The sequence below is a fragment of the Gorilla gorilla genome, chromosome 4 (genome assembly GCF_029281585.2).
Source record: "Gorilla gorilla gorilla isolate KB3781 chromosome 4, NHGRI_mGorGor1-v2.1_pri, whole genome shotgun sequence".
Taxonomy (NCBI): domain Eukaryota; kingdom Metazoa; phylum Chordata; class Mammalia; order Primates; family Hominidae; genus Gorilla; species Gorilla gorilla.
The window spans coordinates 9,046,299-9,068,001 of NC_073228.2; the positions used below are offsets into that span (position 1 = coordinate 9,046,299).

Genomic DNA, 21,703 nt, shown 5'->3' on the forward strand with positions numbered 1-21,703 from the left:
ATGCCTGCCACCAGGGCTTCTCAGTTCTCTAGCATTTGAACCTCTGATTTAACATTCATCTCTCTCCAAGACTGGGCGGGACACTGCCTGCAGCCAGACGTCTCCCACGGCAGGGACAGCACCAGGCAAGAAGGGGGCCTGGTCTCCAGGCAGGAGGAGTGGAGCCCACCTCCCCTCTGGCTGACCCCTGGGCAGTGAGCCTCTCCACCACCCCTACACACATCAGGCTCAGAGACAAAAGGCAGGAACTTCTTGGTACATGATTTTATAGGAAGCACATTTGTGTTCAAGTGAAGGCAGAGGCGTCCACCCCAGGTCACTAGAGCGCAGGTGCAGAGAGGAAAAGCTGTCAGCTAGTGCCAGCCTCCAAGGGCCAGCGCTACCCTTCAACAGCTGGAGGCACCACTGTGCGAGGCTTTCCACACCGGCCTCCCTCAGGAACAAGACATCCTCACCAGGCAGGGGTGAGGTATGGGCTCCAGGACTGGCTTCAGCAGGCACCAGGCTGAAGAGACAAGACAAGCTCAGGCTGGTCAGCTCCAACACACACCATTCCCAGCCAGGGGACCCTCGCCCCTCTGGGCCCTGTGTGGGGACTGACACTGGGTTCCTGCAGGAAACTGTATTTGTGCCGTTTCCCACACAGCCGGGAGCTATGTGGCTGACAGCTGCTCATGACTACCGTGTCCTCGGAAGGGCACCCCATCTGGGGAGCGGGAAGGGAGGTTCACTGCACTGCTCTTAACCTGCATTCACACGTTTGAAATTTTTCCTAATAAAAATGTAAAAAGCACATTTAATTCCAAAGTCTGCTGTGGAGTTCAGCCTCTACACACACACGAGTGGGGGAGGGGGAGGCTGTGTCCTGATGCTCAGCCCATCCCCACTGCCCCCATCTATCTGGACGTGGTTCTCCTCCTCCCTCTCGGATATAACCTCCTGCCGGAAGGAGGCTGAGAGGAAGGAGCCAACCCTGGTAACTAGAGAGACAGCACAGCGACCCTGGGCCCCAGCCCCCATGAGAATTGAGGTACTTGTTTTTGTTACTTTAGAAGAAGAGTGACGGGCTGGTGAGGTGCACAGGGGCAGCTTCTGGGGGCCTCTCACCCAGCCCCGGCCCCACTCATGGGAGGCAGATGAGGAGGGGTAGGGAGGCACTCTTGGCACTTGGAGCACAAACAGACCCCAGGGCCAGGCATGAGGAGCCTGGATCAAGCTGGTGCCAGCTCCACCCACTCCCCAGCCCCCCAAACGCCCCAGAGCAAGTGGCCTGGATGCCACAGGGGCCCACAGGTGTGGGCAGTGGCCAGAGAAGGCAGCTCTGCTGATCCCGTAATCCCAGGGGTCCTGACATGAGACGAGGGAATGGGCCGTGTGGACGTGCTGGCAGAAGCTGAGCACAGCCGCTGGCCCCAGAACATTCCAGAGCTCAGGGAAGCACAGGCACCTCATGCTGTGAAGGTGACAGGGTTACCTGGGGCACCAGCTGGGGCCTGGGCACGCCCAGAAGGTCACACAGACGGTTGCGCTGCTCTCTCACCACTGCAAGCTCTGCGTCCCTGTGAGGAGAGGGAGAGCCGTGAGTCTCTCGAGTGCCCACCGGAGAACCTCAGGTGTGCGGAGGCCCCGCGTCAAGCTTCCATGGCCGCAGTCAGGGAAAGGAGACCTCACCCCCGACATCCACAGCCAGGCTGAGGGCAGAAAAGACGTCACAGGAGCACGTTCTCCAGCAGAGCCTTGAGCCTGAGCCCTTTCCGGAATCGCAGGAGGACGGTTCCTTCCCAATAAGGGGTGCCCCTCGGGAAGGACCACGCCCAGCACAGGGACTGCGGGAGGACAGACCAAGCGAGGCCAAGGAGGGGCTGACAAGGGTTTTCAAGGTTTTAATTTAGCTGTTGATGCAAAATAAAAATTCTAGCAATGCTGTGGAGATATCTGGGGCATGTTTTTTTCGTTTCTAATTAAAAAGATTCTCTTTAAATTCTAAGGATTTTTTTTTTTTAACAGAAAGGGGATTAAACGATAGGAGAAGCCCCCAGGCCCACCCTGCTAGTTCCTCCCTCCCTGATGTGAGGAAAGGAGGCCGCCCCGACCCAGCCTCACTGGAGGAGGCCTCGCCCCGCTCGGGACACCTGGCTTCTTCAGTCCTAAAGCCAATTATTTTAGAATCTGGTCCAGAATGCACCTTGGTGTTTTTTTTAAAAACATCATTGTAAAAACATGTCTCCAGAGCAATAGTTAAGATGGCCATTCTCTCAACGGATGTTGAGAAGACAGCCCGGCTGCTCCCGGTTCCTCTCCTGGGACCACGTGTTTGTTTAGGAGCAGAGACACACTCCTCCCCAAACCAGAAAACCTCGCGGAAGCCCTGGAGAGGCCACCTCTGTCCTCCGAGGCCACAGCGGCTGCCCGGTGCGTGAGCTCTATGGGAACCCAGCCCTGTCGGAAAGTCACTGTTCCAAGGAGACACCTAGGGAACGTCACCTACGTCCTTGCTGGATTCAACAGGGGGCGCAGACCCCACAGACCTGTAGCAATGCACCAGGATCAGCACGGAGGCCCTCACAGTCAGCACTCAAAACCCAGCAGCGTCCACAGGCAGGACACCTGGGACTCCACCACCCCGGGTACGCCATGTGGACGCCCACACAGCCTCTGGTTGCTTCAGTCCTGATCTCCAACACAGGGTGACAAGACTGCTCCCCTTTTAGAAGTGTGTGCGTGTGCGAGTGAGCCTGTGTGTGAGCCAGCATGGGTGCCCATGCCCATATGTGTAAGACACCATCACTGCTGTTCCCAGGAACATACCGGTTGGCCCAGGACACCTGAGCCTGCACTGTCCCCACTCTGCTCTCTCATTCAGACCCTCCCACCCCCAACTCAATACACACATCTTTCAAAACCGCCATTCTACTCCACCCACGGTAAAGAAGCCAGCCCATATTGCAGAAACTGTGCCTGCCAGAGTAAACGTGGAGAGTGGCGCTATGGCCTCCTGAGGGCCTCATGGCCCTGAGGAAGGGGGTGGACATCAGAGCAGAGGTGTGGGGAGAGCTTTTCTTGTTTCCGCCTGTGCCTCTTGATTTCCAACAGGTGCTCACGCGGCCTATTCCAAGCAAACTTGAGAGAGGTCTGGGGCAGCAGCACCTGCCAGGCCTTCAGTGCCCTCTGCTCCACAGGCCACCAGACACAGCCTTGTGGTGGCACAGGTGCCCGCTCCCCTGGTGGGATGGATGGCTTTGCTGTGTTTCTGACACCTGACACTGTTCGGGGACAGAGCAGTTGAGAAGAGGTTTCGGCTACAGCACCACGGCTGCCTTGTAAAATCCAGAGGCTGTCGAGACCTGGGAACCCTCTTTCCTCCTCCTATCAGAGGGTTTTGGGAGAGACGAGTAGACATGGTGGGGACAGGAAGAGGGGCGGTGCCAGGCCCAGGTGGCCATGCAGGAAGGGCCTTCACTCACCACGCGGTGTCACTGAGCACAGTCACCACCTCGTCCAGCACGTCCGCGCCCACGACGTCACTGTAGGTGAGCAATGTCTCGTACACCTGGCTGGCCGTGGTCTTCCGGATCTGGGACAGGGACACAGTGCATTTGCCGGAGGGAAGCGCCACCACCCCACCCCGGAGAGACAACAGGAGCCAGGCCAGGGAGCCCCGTCAGTGGAAGGCGTCAGGAGGAGGGCGCTGACCCTGCATCCCATCCCAGCCACAGCAGGGCTGCAACCAAGAGGAAGTGCCTTCCAGGCCCATTAACCACCTCCTCCCTCCACAGACACACAGCTAGCTGCAGGATCCCAGCAGTGAAGATGACATCATTCTTGTTTAAACGCTTTATTAACCAACCTGCTCCCTCACCAGAGAAGCAATCTCGCCTGCTCTCTTTTCATCAGGGAAGCAATCTCGCCTGCTCTCTTTTCATCAGGGAAGCAATCTCACCTGCTCTCTTTTCGAGTGGTGCCCTGGTCATCACGTCTCACTGCACTGGTGGTCAGAACCCGGGCCCACCCCTGGAGGTGCTGAGTCGGCAGCACAGGGCCCAGGAACTGCACTGCTGAAGCCCCAGAGGTGCCGAGGCTGAGGGTCCGGCACCCCACTTCGACAACCACCATATAACATGAAGTTTACTTTTGCCTTTTAGGAAAATGTCACCTTTGGATCATCTGAGGTTTTTTTTTGCAGCCAGGAGAAAAGAAATCCTAGAAATCTAACAGCTGGGGAGTGCTGGGGATGAAGGGCACTGCCCCTAGGTATGGATGAACCACTTCAGCCTGGGTCCTTCTGGAAGCTCCTGAGCCAGATCCCACCACCAGGTCACCCCTCAATTTATGTCCGTAGAAACGCCAGCCGGACAGCCCGTCCTTAAAGCCAGAACAGTGGCGTCCAGAGCCCCTTGGCGGCCACGTGCCTGTGAGGCGTCGTCACCCAGGCGCGTTAACGAGAGGGGCTCGGCTGGAAAGCACACCAACACAACAGTGCCAGCGAAGGCATTCTTGTCACCGAGGGGCTTGAGTCCACACGGCAAACACACGTGAGCAGGGGCAGGCACTCACCAGCGGGAAACGGTGGCAGAGGAGCAGACACAGCTGCAGGAGGGCCTGCCTCCTCACGTCGCCGGGGAACTGCACCATCCCGCAGAACCTGCCGGGAGCAGCACATGGCTCCAGGTGAGCCCCGCCCCGCGCAGGCCAACCCCAGCAAACCCCGGACCCAAAGGCCCATGCAGAGACCTGGGGAGAGCAGATCCGTGAGCACAGTGCGGGCCTGGAGCCCCAAGTCCGAGGTGTGTGTGTGCGCACATCTGCACTATGCCTACACACGCAAGTGTCGCACTTGGAAAGCCACTGTGGGAAGTGAGGACGCCTCACAGAGGATCTCCGCAGGGCCGCTCGCCCTGCCATGAGGACCCCCACCTCAAGGAGCCACAGAGCAGCCAAGGTGCCTATCGCTGGCTGGCACACCTGCCCAGTGTCCACCTGAGCGCCGCAGAGCAAGGCACTCAACAGCGACCCCCAGGGAACAAAGGAGAATTGGGGAGGCAGCCCCTGACCACGCACCTCCTTTCCGGGGCCTCCCCTCCCCCCAGGGCAGAGCGCGAGGGCAGCAGAGGCGGAGCTCCCCTGTTCCGGCGGGAACTCCCTCCACCAGCATCTGGGCTGCCTCACCTCCCATTGCGACTGCTTTGAACATTGGAATGCACGATCTTAGCTTAGCTTGAGGAGTAACACTAACTGCTCCTCTCCCGCCTGGAGCCGTGGACTCCTGCCCTCAGCCAAGGGAGGCTGCGCCCTGCCATTCCGTCTAAGGCCAGTAGCACTTGAAACTCACACTGCGATGCCTGACAGGAGCTTCTGGATATCTTTTGAATTCTTGATTTCTTTCTTACAAAGCGCAAGCAACTTCACAGCAAAGGGGTGGCTGGAAGAACAACACACACTTTAGAGATGAGCTTTCACAGGCAGCCCCGGGATGCACACTTTTTCTGTCTCAAAGAAGGTCAACTCCGTCCTCCCAGTGGCTCTGTCCAAGAAGCCTGCAGCCCTGAGGCCCCTCTGCCAGCAAGTCCGCTGGTCCCCATCCCAATACCTCCACAGGCCAGCCTGGTCCCTAGCGGCTGTGCCACCACCTGGCCGGCCTCTGCTGTCTCTTGCCTGTGGTACAGCAGCCCCCACGGGGCCCCACCTCCCTTCCCAGGCCCCAGGGTCTGTCCCCAACACAGCGGCAGCCAGGATGCCCGTGCTCCTCCACCGCTCTCTCCAGAGGCTACCTGGCCTGGGCTGCTGCAGAGCCGGGGGAATTTGCCAACGCACAGAGGACACACAAGGCTGTGCAGTGTTGTTTTGAGCCTTCAGTGGCAGCAGGGACAAGGGCTGAGGCTTGGTGCTGATAAAGGCACAGCCCTAATGAGCAGCTCTGAGAGGGCACCTGGAAGGCCACTCCAGGGAGGAGAAGGTGCGCACCTCCCTCTCTCAGTGGGGAATGCAGCCAAGCTCCAGCCGCCCAACAGGCCAGGAAACCCTCACTACTGACCGTGAGTCAAGGAGACCCCAGGCTGCTGCTACCCTCTCCTCAGGTGCCCAGAAAAGGCAAACTAAGGTCCTGCCTGCCAAAGCACAGGCTTAGCCCAGGCCTCGGCTTGCTCTGAGGTGCAACCCCTCAAACGCAACGTCCAGAGAGAACACAATACCAGACAAGTAAGAAGACAAAGAAACCCGCTCAGGTTGCAGCTCAGACACACCCAGCCAAACAGGCAGGAAAAGAGTGTTCAAGAGGATGAACACCTGGCACGGAAGGAAGGGCCGCAGGGAACGGCAAAGCGGAAAGCGCTACAAGCAGACGTGGAAACACGCGAGACAAAAAACCTACACCTGAAAAGACGCAAAACTCCACAATAAGAATTCCACAAATCACAGTTAAAAGTCATTTAGAGACATCTTCAGAGAGAATCAGCAGCTGGCAGGCGGGCCAAAGGTAATGAAGCAAAGAGAGAGGGAAAAGACGTGTGAAAATTGCAGAGGGGGTGACTGAGGGAAACACGTGAGCGTGATAATGACAGAAAAACCAGTGAAGGAGCAAACCTGGGCAGGAGGTGGGAAACCCAGGCCGTTTCCAGGGAGCACAGGCGGACTCAGAGGTAACACTCAAAAGCAACAATAGAAGCAATGAGGAAGTGGGAAAATATTTTTAATGTGCTAAAACGAAACAGCTGCCTGAATTCTATATACCCTCTGAAAATAATCTGCACATAAAATGGGAAAGCTTCACCGCAGCAGACCCCACTCGAGGAAATCCAAGGGAGTGTGCTCTAGGGAGAGGGAATGTGAACCCCGATGGGGGGGGGTCCCAAAATCATTAAGTGATGAGAGACAAAGAAAGTAAAAACGTGGAAAATTCAAAGTAACGCAAATTACACATACCACAATGAACAGGAAAGTACGTACATCTAAGACAAAATATCCGACAATAATAGCACATAACTCGAGACGGAAGCACGCGGAACCAACACGTTCTAATATCCTTGCTACTGTCCAATAAGGACAAAATGCTGAAAACTGGACTTCGCTAAGAATACGTGGTGTCATTTCTAATTTCTAGGGTAAGCGTTAACAGAACAGAAAAAAGTAAAATGTCCCAAACAAATATATGAAAACAATGGAATGACAAAAGCAATGCTACTAATCCAACAAAAAGCACATGTGGGGGCGGGGAGGGGGCACTGGGAACGCAGCACAGGGAAAAGTCCTGTGAGTGGCAGGCTGAGAACCAAGGGGATTATAAAGGTCATGAAGGAGGCAGGTAAAAGCTACAGGCTGAATTTTTACAAAACCATACACTGTTCTAAGACAGGCGTACAAAAACATACATGTATGAAGATACTGAAAGTAAAACGATGGAAAAAAGTATACAGTTCAAAGTCAAGTGAAGCAAGACAAAGAATGAGTGGAGCAAAAAGCATCCTAGAAATGGGTGATAAGGGCAAGATTCAGCCCACAAACATGCTTCAAAATCTGAAAAGCCAAAACTGACAGAACTGTAGAGAGAAATACAAAGCTGTATTCATAGCAGGACATGGCAGGAGGTATTTTCTCTACCATCCTATCTTGGAAAAAAAAAATTTTTTTTTTTTTTTGAAACAGAGTCTGGCTATGTTGCCCAGGCTGGAGTGCAGTGGCTCAATCTCAGCTCACTGCAACCTTCGCCTCCCAGGCCCAAGCCATCCTCCCACCTCAGGACTACAGGCACCACCACACCCAGCTATATGTTTTTGTATTTTTTGTAGAGATGGGTTTTCACCAAGTTGGCCAGGCTGGTCTCAAACTCCGGAGCTCAAGTGATCCACCCGCCTTGGCCTCCCAAAGTGCTGGGATTACAGGCGTGAGCCATGGCGCCCAGGCTTATTTTGAAATTTTTAAGCCAGAAAAATATATGTCAATATTTTAGGCTAGGTACGGTGGTTCACGCCTATAATCCCAGCACTTTGGGAGGCAGAAGTGGGCAGATCACCTCAGGTCGGGGGTTCAAGACCAGCCTGACCAACGTGGTGAAACCCCATCTCTACTAAAAATACAAAATTACCTGGGCATGGTAGCACATGCCTGTAATCCCAGCTACTAGGGAGGCTGAGGCAGGAGAGAATCACTTGAACCCAGGAGGCAGAGGTTGCAGTGAGCTGAGATCGCACCAATTCACTCCAGTCTGGGCAACGACAGCAAAACTCCATCTCAAAAAAAAAAAATTAAATGGAGTATTTAGCATTGTATTAAAGGATAATACGCCACAACCGAGCTGGGTGCACCTGTGAACATGGAGGCTGTTCCAACAGCAGGTGTAAGAAGGTCAGTCAGTGATGCCCCATTAAGAAATTAAAAGGGGAAGCCCTTCAGTGCTGTTAGATTTAAAAACATGGCAGCGTCCAGCAAAGATGGAGCAGCAGAGACCAGATCTGCCTCCCGCCCGAAGGTTAAGGCAGAGCCGAGTCCAGCAAAGATGGAGCAGCAGAGACCAGATCTGCCTCCCGCCCGAAGGTTAAGGCAGGGCCGAGTCCAGCAAAGATGGAGCAGCAGAGACCGGATCTGCCTCCCGCCCGAAGGTTAAGGCAGGGCCGAGTCCAGCAGGCGGCAGACTCCAGCGGGAAGCCCGTGGTGAGAAGTGGGAAATCCCAAGTCTGCAGAGTTCGCTCAGGTTCTCAGCACCAGAGGGGGCTTCCTGGGGGCCCTTGAGGACTAACCTGGGCCTGGGTCAGCCAGTGCCTGAGTACGAGGACGCTGTCCAAGGCTGGGGACGAACCACCCAAAAGATGGCCAGAAGCCCCGGCACTGCCCCAGCAGCGGTGGGAAGGGAAGCGCCAGGGAGCAGAGACCTTAAAGGGGCAGAAAACTCCGGAGACCAGCACAGCTCTGGGTCCACCTGACAGCTTAAGAGCAGCGCCCAAGCCAGGCTCAGTGGCTCACGCCTGTAATCCCAGCACTTTGGGAGGCCGAGGTGGGCAGGTCACTTGAGGTCAGGAGTTCGAGACCAGCCTGACCAATGTGGTGAAACCCTGTATCTACTAACAATACAAACAGCCAGGTGTGATGGTGCACACCTGTAATCTCAGCTACTCAGAAGTCTGCGAGAGAACTGCTTGAACCCGGGAGGAGGTTGTGGTGAGCTGAAATCGAGCCACTGCACTACAGCCTGGGCAACAGAGCAAGACTCCATCTCAAAACAAACAAAAAAAAGCAGTGCCCCCCAAAAACAGACCACGCTGTCTCCAGATGACCCAACATGCCCCAGATACAAATATATCCAGGCCAGACGCAGTGGCTCACACCTGTAATCCCAGCACTTTAGGAGGCCAAGGCAGGCACTTGGGACCAGGAGTTCAAGACCAGCCTGGGAAACATAGTGAAATCCTGTCTCTACTAAAAATACAAACATTAGCCGTACATTAGACTACAGGGCATGCCTGTAGTCCCAGATACTTGGGAGGCTGAGGTAGAGGCTGCAGTGAGCTGTGACTGTGCCACTGCACTCCAGCCTGGGAAACAGAGCTAGACCCTGTCTCAAAAAAAAAAAAAAAAAAGACCGGCCCAACACGGTGAAATTCAAGGAAGCAAGAAAATATGGCAGCAACGAGATGACCACTCAGAGCCAACAACCCAGCTGAGACCGGCCAGGGGCATCCGCATGGCGCAGAAGCAAGGAGCTCCCATCTCCTGGACAAGTCCTCGCCAGTTAACCGGCCTCTGCCCTCTTCCCTGCGAGTCTCATCCCCGTACAGCCGAGGCCCCTTCAGGCCCTGCGGCCCCCAGCACAAGCCTGATGCCCACCCCTGGCCCGGTGGGATACCTGGGGGGAGAGTGCACAGCAGGGCCCCCGCCTCAGCCCCAGATGGGGCTGACTGCACTTACAGTCATAATATGTCATTATGTAAATATGTTCTTATTGCGTTATTTTGAGGGCCAGTTGTGATGACGGTATTTACAGTCATCATAACTGACCCAGAACGCACTGGAAGATCATTTCCTGGAATTCTGATCTCTGTGTCTGATGACTTTTTCTTTAATACATGAGCTACTTAGGCTTAATCGGAAAGGAAGTCATGAAAAGCAGAGCCTCACTCCTCCTCCGTGGTGAAGATATCGAAGCAGCCGTGGGTGAGCACGTGGTCCAGCGTCTTCAGCAGCGGCACGGACACCCTGAGGGGAGAAGGAGCTGTGAGACCCTGGACACCAGCAACAAGGACGCCCATCTCCCTGAATGGCTGAGAGTCAGCAGGATCCCAGTGGAAAGCGACAAGCCCCCTTTATAATTTACGTGGAAACGCAAAGCTTCAGGAAAAGACAAAACAACTGTGGAAGGAAGAAACAAGGCTGGAGGCTGACGCTGAACTTCGAAAATGATGGTAAAGTGGAAGGGATGGATACAGCACGGCCCTGGTGCAAAGTGAAGCAAACACGTCAGGCACAGAAGAGTCCAAAGTAAACCCCCAGTTTCTTACAAAGCTGCAACGGCAATGCAGCGGAGAGGGGAGCCCTCCCAGCAATTGGGGTGGGCACCGCTGGGCGTCAAGGTGCCTGTGCCGACGCTATACCATGTAAGAAACCTCACTCAAGACGTGCCCCAGGTCTAAATACACAACCCAAAACTATAAAACTTCTAGGACAAAACAGAAAATCTCGGTGACCACGGATTAGGCAAGCTGTCTTAGACACATCAGAAAAATCTGTGCCTCAGAGAACAAGGGGAGATGCTGGGACGTGAGGAAAGTGTGAGGCCCCCGCTCGGTGCGTGAAAGGACAGGCAGGGAGAAAACACCCTCAAGTCACATGTGTGACGAGGGAGGATCAGACCACAACAGTCAGGGAAGGAGAACAGAAAAAAATGAAGACACTTCTCCAAAGAGAATATAAAACAGCAACGCGCCAGTGAGAGTGACCTCAGACAGCATCAGCAGAAAGACATGACACGTGGGCGTTCTGGAAACCCTCCAGCAGCTTTCCAAAGCTAGACATTCGCCTCTGTGTGAGCCAGCCTGCGGCGCCTCGGTATTTACCCCACAGAAAAGGAGGCTGGGGAGGCCCCTCTGGGCGACAGGAGCATCAGGAGAGCTTTAGCACAGGCCGACTCACACACAGGAGAGCTGGGCTCCGCAGCCCACAGAGAGGGAGGCCCAGCTGTGCACACCTACCCAAAGGCTCGCACAGACTGCCTGCAGCTCTACCAGCAATAGCCCCGACGCGGCAACAACCAAAATGCCCACAGACAGATGCACTGTGGTGCCTCCACCAACAGACACGACTGGTCGGCACAGAGAAATGAGCGACCGGCACGGAGGAATGAGCGACCGGCACAGAGGAATGAGCGACCGGCACGCGGCCCAGACACCTCAAGTGACCATGGGCTGAGGCTATGGTGACGCAGGTCGGGGGTACAGACTCGAAGGGCCGGGAGGAAACCTTGGGCTGGAGCCCACCGTCGTGACTGGGGAAGATTTTAAGGGTGGACACCTATCAAAATCGATCGAACTGCCCCTTTATGTGCAGCTGATTATAGTCATAACGAGAAAAGAAAACATGGCTGGGCCGAGTTCCTGTTTGCTGAGAGCGGCATCTGTGCTCTCATGGGAGAGGCTGCCGAGGCCCCGCCCGAGGGGACACCAGGCCCGTGTCCTCCTCCTCGCACATGCTGGGAACAACCCTTCCAGAGGATGTTCCCAATTCTGAGGTCAAGGCCCACAGGGTCTATATTCTGCCTCCATGTAAAGCCAGAAACTTCTAGAAAGCAGCGATGTTTCTCACTTGACATTCCATCCTCAGGAACGCAGAGCTCTCACTTGCCGGGTGGCTGATGAGCGTCCGCAAGCGCATCCCCAAGCGCGTCCCCGGGAGCACCAAGCTGGAGGAGCTCCCACAACGCCTTCCTACACACAGGGACCACCTTCTACTCATACTACCTTTACGTCCATTGTACACACAATGGTCATTTCCCTGCCTCATGTAGAGGCTGGAAGAGGAGGCGCAGGGGCTGAGGCCGGGCCGCCCGAAGAACCATATGCTACAGGCACATCTTCCTCGCTGAGCCACCAACTGGTACAGCGTGTGTCTCGCTTCTCCCTTCAGACCCCAGACAGACCCTGCGAGACCCCGGAGATCTGTGGGAATGTGGTGAGAGGCACCAGCACCACTCACACCTCTGAGGCCCCAAGAGACACCACTCACCTCTCATTCAGAAGGTTGTCCTCAAAGATCTGCAGAAGGGTCCCGCTGAAGCTGCCCAGGGCCTGCGGGTCGCTCTGAATGCCCTTCATGTACTCAAAGAGGCTCTGGGTGGAGTGCCGGATCTGCAACACGGAGACACCTCAGAAGGCAGTGGGACCCCCGAGCCTGCCACCCCTCAGGCTTGGCTACAGCCGGTCAAGCATCTGCTGAAGAGCAGAACTGCTCCGAGCTGCAGAGACGCAAAGCTCTGGCCCCAAGCGGCTGGTGCAGACGCCGGCACGGAGCCACTCACAGTGCAGACACCCAAAGCAGACACAAGGCTCTCGGCAGCGGAAGCTCAGCCTGAGCCCTCACTTAGGACGTGGGGGAGAGCACGTGACGAAAGGCTGAGGCCACTCACCTTGGGTTTCGCTCACGTTTCCCACTGAAGCGGGATTTGATAATCCCCGCAATTCCCGAGTGCAGAATGTCTCGGGGCCCCGCTCGCATGTGGCCCGGGTCTCCCTGCACGCGCCCGCATGGCGCAGAGGGCACCTCATGTCCTGTGCCTGGGTCTCCCCGCACGCGCCCGCACGGCGCAGAGGGCACCTCATGTCCTGTGCCCGGGTCTCCCCGCACGCGCCCGCACGGCGCAGAGAGCACCTAACGTCCTGTGGCCTGGGTCTCCCCGCACGCGCCTGCACGGCGCAGAAGGCACCTAACGTCCTGTGGCCTGGGTCTCCCCGCACGCGCCCGCACGGCGCAGAAGGCACCTAACGTCCTGTGGCCTGGGTCTCCCCGCACGCGCCCGCACGGCACAGAAGGCACCTAACATCCTGTGGCCTGGGTCTCCCTGCACGCGCCCGCATGGCGCAGAGAGCACCTCATGTCCTGTGCCCAGGTCTCCCCGCACGCGCCCGCACGGCGCAGAGGGCACCTAACGTCCTGTGGCCTGGGTCTCCCTGCACGCGCCCGCATGGCGCAGAGGGCACCTCATGTCCTGTGCCTGGGTCTCCCCGCACGCGCCCGCACGGCGCAGAGGGCACCTCATGTCCTGTGCCCGGGTCTCCCCGCACGCGCCCGCACAGCGCAGAGAGCACCTAACGTCCTGTGGCCTGGGTCTCCCCGCACGCGCCCGCACGGCGCAGAAGGCACCTAACGTCCTGTGGCCTGGGTCTCCCCACACGCGCCCGCACGGCACAGAAGGCACCTAACGTCCTGTGGCCTGGGTCTCCCCGCATGCGCCCGCACGGCACAGAAGGCACCTAACGTCCTGTGGCCTGGGTCTCCCTGCACGCGCCCGCATGGCGCAGAGGGCACCTCATGTCCTGTGCCCTGGGTCTCCCCGCATGCGCCCGCACGGCGCAGAGGGCACCTAACGTCCTGTGGCCTGGGTCTCCCTGCACGCGCCCGCATGGCGCAGAGGGCACCTCATGTCCTGTGCCCGGGTCTCCCCGCACGCGCCCGCACGGCGCAGAGGGCACCTAACGTCCTGTGGCCTGGGTCTCCCCGCACGCGCCCGCACGGCGCAGAGGGCACCTCACGTCCTGTGGCCCGGGTCTCCCCGCACGCGCCCGCACGGCGCAGAGGGCACCTCACGTCCTGTGGCCCGGGTCTCCCCGCACGCGCCCGCATGGCGCAGAGGGCACCTCACGTCCTGTTACGTGTTTTCTAGGACGCAGCAGCTGTCACAGGGTTGCCAAAGCAGGTCATGACCCAAGGTGCAGGGGCCATGAGTGACAAGATGCAGAGAGGCCTTCAAGTTCCACAGCTCAGCCACAGACTGAGGCTCTGGAGACCCTCCCCACAGACATGGGAAGCTGGGCCTGCAGCCCTGAAAGTGGAGGGTGGAGGCCGATCTAGAACCTGATGGAGCCCAGGTACCCACATGCAGGCATCAGACACAGGTCCTGGAGGGTTGAACCCCAAGGGGACGCTGGGAGCTCCAGGGCTGCGGCCGCAGGAAGAGAGTGGCGCTGGCCCTGTCCCACCTTCATCAGACTCAACCATCCCACAGGCCCTAAGCCTCCTGGGTCATGAGGAAGACACTGGGCCCCTGACCCCCTAACCAAATATGCCCGAGAGAGACAGAAAGCAATGGAAGAAAAGGCCCAGCTCCATACACGCTCCCAAGAGACAGGGAAGCACCAGGCACTCCTGGAGCCACCTCCTGCCCCAGCCAGCCTGACGCCTCCTCACCGTCGACTCTGTCAAGCCGCCCAGGGACACGACTAGCCCCAGCAGGACGTGGTAGCGGTAGGTGGGCAGCCCAAGGAGCTGGGTGATGCGTGGGAAGGCCTGGGAAGGTGCACTCCAGTTCACGGAGGCCACGTCGGACCTGCAAGAGAGTGAGTGAGACAAGGCCGGGCTGCCGATGATCTCGCCATGGCTGCAGGGCCAGCACGGGGGGCCCACACCCCGACAGTACCTGGGAGCCAGCACGGGGGGCCCACACCCCGACAGTACCTGGGAAACAGCTTTTCCAGTTCTCCTCGGTGGGGCACGTGGGGGATGGGAGGGCTGTCAAAGTGCAGGAGCGTCAGGAACACGCTGGCAGCGTGAGCACGGAAACGGTCAATCTTCTCACTGGCCTGCTGGGCCACACAGCACATGATGCGCTCACAGCTGCAAACCAAGAGCAGGAGGTAAACCAAGGGCGGGCGGTGAAGGCGGGCGGTAAACCAAGAGCAGGCGGTAAACCAAGCAAAGGCGGTCCGAGCCGTGACTCCAGCCCAAGCACCACGAGGACAAGCGGGCTCCTCGGGACATGGCGGCTGAGTTGGCAGCTGACACCAGGACACTGGCTCGGAAGAACCACACTCCGTTACCTTCACATCCCAGGAGCCCAACCCTACAGGTGCGCAGCAAATACATGCTATGTACGTGTTACACGTGCTACGTGTTACATGCGTGCTGATGAGGTCTTAGGGTTGAAGCAGGGACAACAAATAGGATTACAGGAGCGGGTGGAGAAGAGTGATGGGGACAGAGAGGCCGGGGATGGGGAGAGAGAAGCTGGGGCTGGGGAAGAGATGGGGAGGGGGAAAGAGAAACAGGTGAGAACTAAGGAAATCAGGCCCCGGGATCCCCACGGCCGAGTGTCCCTGACAGAGAGACTGACAGCAAGGGAAGGGCCTGGACCCCCATGACTCAGTGCCCCCGACAGAGACCCGCAAGGGCAGGGCCTGGACCCCCTGACTGAGTGCCCCTGACAGAGACCTGCAAGGGCAGGGCCTGGGCCTCCATGACTCAGTGCCCCCGACAGAGACCCACAAGGGCAGGGCCTGGACCCCCATGACTCAGTGCCCCCAACAGAGAGACCGACAGAAAGGGCAGGGCCTGGGGGTACCCACAACCCAGTGCCCCTGACAGAGACGCACAGCAAGGGCAGGCCCCAATGGCAGCCTCAGGTGCAGGGAACTGAGTGATGGCTCAGCTGGTCCTGGCAGGAGCAGACCCCCAGGTTCAGGGTCCTAAGCTGAGAAGTCCACACCTCCTGGCCGGCCCTACCCCAGGAAGCCGGTTGTCATCAAACTGGCCAGAGCACTGTTGGAGGCCCAGGCTGGGGAGCAGAGCCTTGTCCTGGGGGCACTGGGCAGAGGAGGATGGGCCCCAGCTCACGCCACGGCTATGGGGGCAGGAGGAGGGGCCTGCACAAACCTGGGGTCAGGGACCAGAGAGGCTCTCTGGGAGGAGGGTGTGTGCCCAGCAGTGCAAATGCCACTGAGCACCAGGACCGCCCGCCCCGCCAGCCTCCCCAAGCTCGGGGCTGCCCTCTAGGATGCAGAAGAGCTGTGACACTCACATATGGGCCTCGATCAGCTCAGGCTGGCTCCGAGCCAGCAGAAGTGTCAGATCCATCAGACTGGTCATGGCGGCCTTGCGGACCCTGATGGGACAAGGAGAGGCAGAGACACCCAGCTTGAGAGGGGGGTTCCAACCCTGGTTCTGCCAACCACGCCGGCAGCCTGTGTGAATTCGACACCCATGACTAACCCACACAGAGCCCAGGCACGCTGCCAGGGAGAAAAGTCACGGGGCCTGCAGAGGTTCCCTGTGCACTACAGGGACGTGTGCAGGGAGCCACCCACAGCCACACACACCGGGGCCCCGAGGCATCCTACACACACAGGCGTTTCAGGGATTATCAATCCCACTACAGCAAGAAATGTTGGCAAAACCCAATGTAAGCAGCCGGCAGCCTTTCATTGAAGACGCGTCCTCCCTCACACCCTGTCAACGAGGACAACACAGGCCCAACACCTGAGGACGGGCTGGATAAGCACCTGCAAAGCCCTGCCACGCAGGCTCACCCGGGAGCAGAGAACAGGTCATCTTCCCCAGAGCCTTTAAAACGCAAAACACGGCACAAATCTACAAAGATTTCTCCCTGCAGAAAAGCCCGGGGCCTCCGAGTTTCCACGGAATAGATGGGCTTCTCAGAAGAAGCGCTCACCCACTGCTACGTACGTACCAGGTGCCCACATCCCCTCTGCTGTCCGTGGTGTAGTCGTCCATGCAGCCCAGCAGCGCACAGTAAATCTGGGAAACATTCTCTCTGCACACAGCTTCGTCTGGGGCTCCTGCTTTCACACCGACAGTCTGGCAAATCCTGAAATTTAAAATGTGTGAGCTAACAAACAAACATCGGTGAGCCTCATCTTCCACATCGCAGAGGGCTGGTGTGTGTTCCTGATCCTGAGAAGACATGCTCAGAACAGTCCAGGACCCTCGGGTAGATCAGAAACACAGCGCTCCTTCCACACGTATGGAACGTGGGACGTGCTTCCCCGAGGTCACGCTCTGCCGTCTCTCTGGTTAGAAGGTGGATGGGGACACCCCCTGCGGCTGGTCCCTCCCACTTCCCACCCTGACTAGAGGGAACGGATGCTGGCATAGGAGAGAAGGGGGCGTGCGTGGCCCCGCGGGACTGCTCCTTTTGTGTGCCTGCAGGGAGGAGAGGGCATATGGCGTGGCCCCAGGTGCGTGTCTGTCAACGAGTGCAGAGATCATTCCAAACACTGGCTGGCAGGGTCAGCTCCTCTTTGCCAACCTTGGGCCAGGACACATTCCCCAATTCTCCAAGGGGCCCAGTGTTCCTAAAGAAGTTTAACATTCACTATGACTATGACAGCAAGAGAATGAAAGAGCCTCCAGCAGCTGGAACTGACGATCCTCTGGAAGAGAGGAAACCTAGGAAGTGAAGAATCATAAACCCTGCCTCTGAGCAAAAACATCCCCCTTAGCGTTCATCTGCTGGCCTTTCAGAGACTTACGACTTTAGGGAGGAACTGTTGGGACTCACCTAGCAATGGCCTTCAAGCCATCTCTCCTGGACTCAGCAAAACTTACGTCCTCGGGGGAAGTGTGGGTAACTGCTCTTAAACCTGTGAGAACCTGGAAAGCAATAAAGAATCACAGAAGAACCATAAGCTATAACGAAGTGCACTCTTTAGGGAGGTGGCAATGTCGGCCTGGAGCCACAGACCCCACACCATGCGACAGGCAGCTCCTGGCACCACCTTCCTCACGGCCATCCATGGCTGCTGCTACAACCCAGGAAGGACACCCGGGGAGAGGTCACCTCCAGCCTCTCCACGGCCCCCGGTACAACCCAGGAAGGACACCCGGGGAGAGGTCACCTCCAGCCTCTCCACGGCCCCCGGTACAACCCAGGAAGGACACCCGGGGAGAGGTCACCTCCAGCCTCTCCACGGCCCCCGGTACAACCCAGGAAGGACACCCGGGGAGAGGTCACCTCCAGCCTCTCCACGGCCCCCGGTACAACCCAGGAAGGACACCCGGGGAGAGGTCACCTCCAGCCTCTCCACGGCCCCCGGTACAACCCAGGAAGGACACCCGGGGAGAGGTCACCTCCAGCCTCTCCACGGCCCCCGGTACAACCCAGGAAGGACACCCGGGGAGAGGTCACCTCCAGCCTCTCCACAGCCAGCCCCCACCCCAGGGTGTCACTGGGGGTCTGGCCACACCCTACCTGAGGTCCCCCCCTTTTGTCCTAGGCTGAGACCTGGGGTATGGGACAAAGGAAGCTGCTGGGTCCCGACAACCTCATCTGTCACGTCTCCAAGTGATCCTGTTTCACATTTATCTGTGTTTCAACTGGATAAACCCCCACATGCGAGTTTTAGATGGCATGGCGGCTGCGAGGCTCACCCGCCACACAGGCAGGAGTCTGTCTGGAGCTGCAGATCCTGAAGTGCCAAGGCTGGATCCCATGGGGAGGGAAGGGCGTGGGGAACACAGTGGCCAGGGCCTATTCCAGCTTCAGACGCCAGGTGGCCGGAGGGGAGACAAGCAGGAGTTCCCGGCAGGTTGCTCAGTGGGACCAGCACCACAGGAAAGCGTGAGAGAGCAGGTCACTGAGGCCAGCGTGGGGCTGACCTGTGGGAGGACATGGAACCACCTCTGCCCCCACCTGGATGCAGGATGCACGGCCGCAACCAAAATAGGACCCAGCTCCACAACGCACAAAGGCAACTGTGTTCTCCTCACTCTCGGCAGCTGCTTCTACAAACAACACCTTCTCCTCCCTCCCAGAATTCAGCTTTTTCAAGTCTGTCCTCTGACAGCAAAGGGTTCGCCAGGGCCCTAAGGGGCCACAGACCTTGGGTGCCCTCTGCCCCCTTCCTCCTGGCCACAGGTGCCGGTTTCCAGGAACCCCCTCCCAGCTACAAGCACTGATGGGTTTATTAACGGCTGGGCCTACCTCATGCCCCAACACACGAGGCTCCCACACCCTCGCCCTAGGCCCCGTCCACTGCGCGTGGCCAGCCTCACCTGCTGGAGCCGGCCTTTCAGAAGGAAGCCTGGAAGGGCGCCCAAGGCCAACGAGAAGCCACAGCGAGTCATCTCCTCGGGGTTCCGAAGCTCAGCCAGGTACTGCGTGATCAGCTCCTCTGAAAGGAAGCAACGAGTGTGAAGAGAGGCTCTCTGCTGCCCATCGTGTACAGCCACACCCGACGTGTGTCCCAAACAGGAGCAAAGCCACAGTGAACAAAGGAGGGGCCGCCTGAGGTTCCCAAAGCAGACACATTTCCAAAGTGGCCTGCCTCAAAATAGGAATCAAAAAGAGAATTTTTTTTTTGAGAGAGTCTCATTCTGTCACCCAGGCTGGAGTGCAGTGGTGCAAGCTTAGCTCGCTGCAGCCTCAACCCCATACTCAGCCTCCCAAGTAGCTGGGATTACAGGTGTGTGCCACCATGCCAAGCTAATGCATGATTTGTATATACTTATAATAATTTTAAGTGGTGATTCACACACTTTTGATGTGATTAATAATGCATGTTCTACCATACGACATAAAGGAACACTGTGGGCCAACATATGCATGTGACACTTTAAAAATAAAAAGTACGATTCATGAAGCAGATCCCTCAAACATGATGTGCGAGAAGCAAGCCCGAACTTCAGCACGGGGGCGCAGGATGTACAGTGAGGCGGCACAGCAGCTACGCACGGGACACGGCGTAAAGCCAGCCTAATGCTACTTTCATAAAGAAGGAAAAAACAGCAAAATGTATTAACGAGTGAAACACACACCAGAAAAATGTCATGGTGCATACAAAAATTCTAAAAACACTGACCGAGTGCAGTGGCTCACACCTGTAATCCCAGAACTTTGGGAGGCTGAGGCAGGTGGATCACCTGAGGTCAGGAGTTCGATTCCAGCCTGGCCAATGTAGTAAAACCCCGTCTCTACTAAAAATACAAAAATTAGCCGGGTATGGTGGCAGGCACCTGTAAGTCCCAGCTACTCAGGAGGCTGAGGCACAAGAATTGCTTGAACTCGGGAGGCAGAGGTTGCAGTGAGCCGAATCACGCCACACCACTCCAGCCTGGGCGATGGAGCAAGACTCTGTCTCAAAAAAATAAAATAAAAAAATAAAAAAATATATATATATATGTAATGTAAGAAAACACAACTGAAAGCGTGATTCTGCGCTTCAAAGAGTAACACTGTGCTCCAGGACCAGCTGCCAGGGTGCCATCAACAGAGACGCGTCCCTGCAGAGCCACCTGTTCAGAGCTGATGCAACATCCTGGGCAGCTGCAGGACCTGCCCACAGCTCCTCGGCTGGGAACCTGAGACCCGAACAGTCCCACTCCAGCCATGATCGTGGTGGCTCTGCTCCACTGCACAACTGAGGCCTCCTCCGTGCCCAGACACTCCCCAGCAGCTTCCTGCTGGAAGCCCCTGGAGTCTTCAAGGAAAGGGCTCCCCACTCACCCTGAATTGCGGGATCTGCCTCCCCCGGCTCCTTCATGTAATATTCACTGCATAGAGCAGCCAGGGCCGAGACCGCTGCATCCTAAAACAAAGGCAGCACGGTGAGCGCACAGCAGCTCTGCTCGGAGAAGCCCCCGGCCAGGGACAGAGCAGGTCACTCTGAAGTCGGAGAAGCACCTGACTAGGGACACTGTGGTCACCCTGAGGTCAGAGCAGCCCCTGACCAGGGACAAAGCAGGTCGCCCTGAGGTCAGAGAAGCACCCGGCCAGGGACACAGCAGGTCACCTTGAGGTCAGAGAAGGACCTGACCAGGGACACAGCGGGTCACCCTGAGATCTGGGCACAGCAATGACTCTCGAACCAAACCAAAAGAACCCCTAAGTCATGCTGCTCCTTTCCAGCATGCCTGCTCACCATCATCTGTCAGATACACACATCACTTTACTACCACTACAACTAAGAAGCTGAATGGATAACCTGATTATTCCTTCCACACTGCCTGTCTTCTAATATGGAACAATAATAAAATGGAGCATATTTTTCTTTCCCAGAAATAGTTATGAAGAAAAAGGCATACACTATGCACCCAGAGTAACGGGGCAGGGCCTCCAGGCCAAGCCACGTCAGCCTCATTTAGAGAGACAGGGCTCTGGGGGCACACTGGGAACAGGAGTTGGGGCCGGACAGCAGGAGACCCCCAGGAACCCATCCCAAGGCCACCAGGAGCCGTGGTGGGAGGGACGGCAATTGCTGCACAGAGCAGGAGCGGGCAGAGAGTCACCAGTCCTGCCGCGTGCGGGGCTCACTGCCACTGTCTCCTCGAACCCCCACCTCTGCCACCTACGGAGGAGCCTTTCATGACCACACAGCCAGCAAGTGGCAAACACCAAACCCACGTGTTCTTTCCACTGCTCCCCCAAAGCCCAGGAGCCGAGGCCAACAGCGCAGCCTTGGAGAGGCACTGGGGGCGGGGCAGGTGGGGGCCATGAGCAGAGGAGGTGCGTCGTCCACAGGGTGCTGCATTCCACGAGTCACCATCTGTGCCAATCCCAGGGGCGAAGTGCACCAGCATCATGGCCAGTGTGAATTAATCATGGACTTTTGAAATAAAATTTTGAGGCACTGATCATGATGCATTCAAATTCAATTAGTAGAATGGTACTTGGATCCTACAGAATGTTCAAGTTCCTTAAGAAAAAAAAAATAAGGAAATTGAAGATGCTAAGGAAAAAGAAATGCTAAGCATGGAGGAAGTCAGAGAATTACAAGAC

The 21,703-nt window shown here is 57.2% G+C and overlaps 2 protein-coding genes across 7 annotated transcripts in view; both read right to left on the reverse strand.

Moving 5' to 3' along the window:
• TBCD (tubulin folding cofactor D) overlaps positions 1-21,703 on the reverse strand; it is a 197,583-nt gene that overhangs the window by 7,062 nt on the left and 168,818 nt on the right. For 4 of the 6 annotated variants that reach the window (XM_019026377.4, XM_019026376.4, XM_063705981.1 and 1 more), the window contains 13 exons: positions 20,432-20,513; positions 18,982-19,100; positions 17,489-17,580; positions 16,658-16,795; positions 15,989-16,072; positions 14,650-14,808; positions 14,383-14,521; positions 12,205-12,326; positions 10,105-10,182; positions 5,330-5,419; positions 4,555-4,642; positions 3,465-3,574; positions 1,475-1,559 (listed from right to left, as the gene is read on the reverse strand). In XM_019026377.4, coding sequence (XP_018881922.3) covers positions 1,475-1,559; positions 3,465-3,574; positions 4,555-4,642; positions 5,330-5,419; positions 10,105-10,182; positions 12,205-12,326; positions 14,383-14,521; positions 14,650-14,808; positions 15,989-16,072; positions 16,658-16,795; positions 17,489-17,580; positions 18,982-19,100; positions 20,432-20,513 — 1,386 coding nt within the window. Of the gene's footprint in view, positions 1-249; positions 506-1,474; positions 1,560-3,464; positions 3,575-4,554; positions 4,643-5,329; positions 5,420-10,104; positions 10,183-12,204; positions 12,327-14,382; positions 14,522-14,649; positions 14,809-15,988; positions 16,073-16,657; positions 16,796-17,488; positions 17,581-18,981; positions 19,101-20,431; positions 20,514-21,703 lie in introns of those variants that run through there. The other 2 variants (XM_019026378.4, XM_055389338.2) reach the window with 1 other exon arrangement.
• Positions 513-1,468, reverse strand: LOC101125801 (uncharacterized). The gene has a single exon (XM_019026383.3). It carries the CDS (start codon positions 1,450-1,452, stop codon positions 829-831), a length of 624 nt encoding a protein of 207 aa, XP_018881928.3. The 5' UTR covers positions 1,453-1,468; the 3' UTR covers positions 513-828.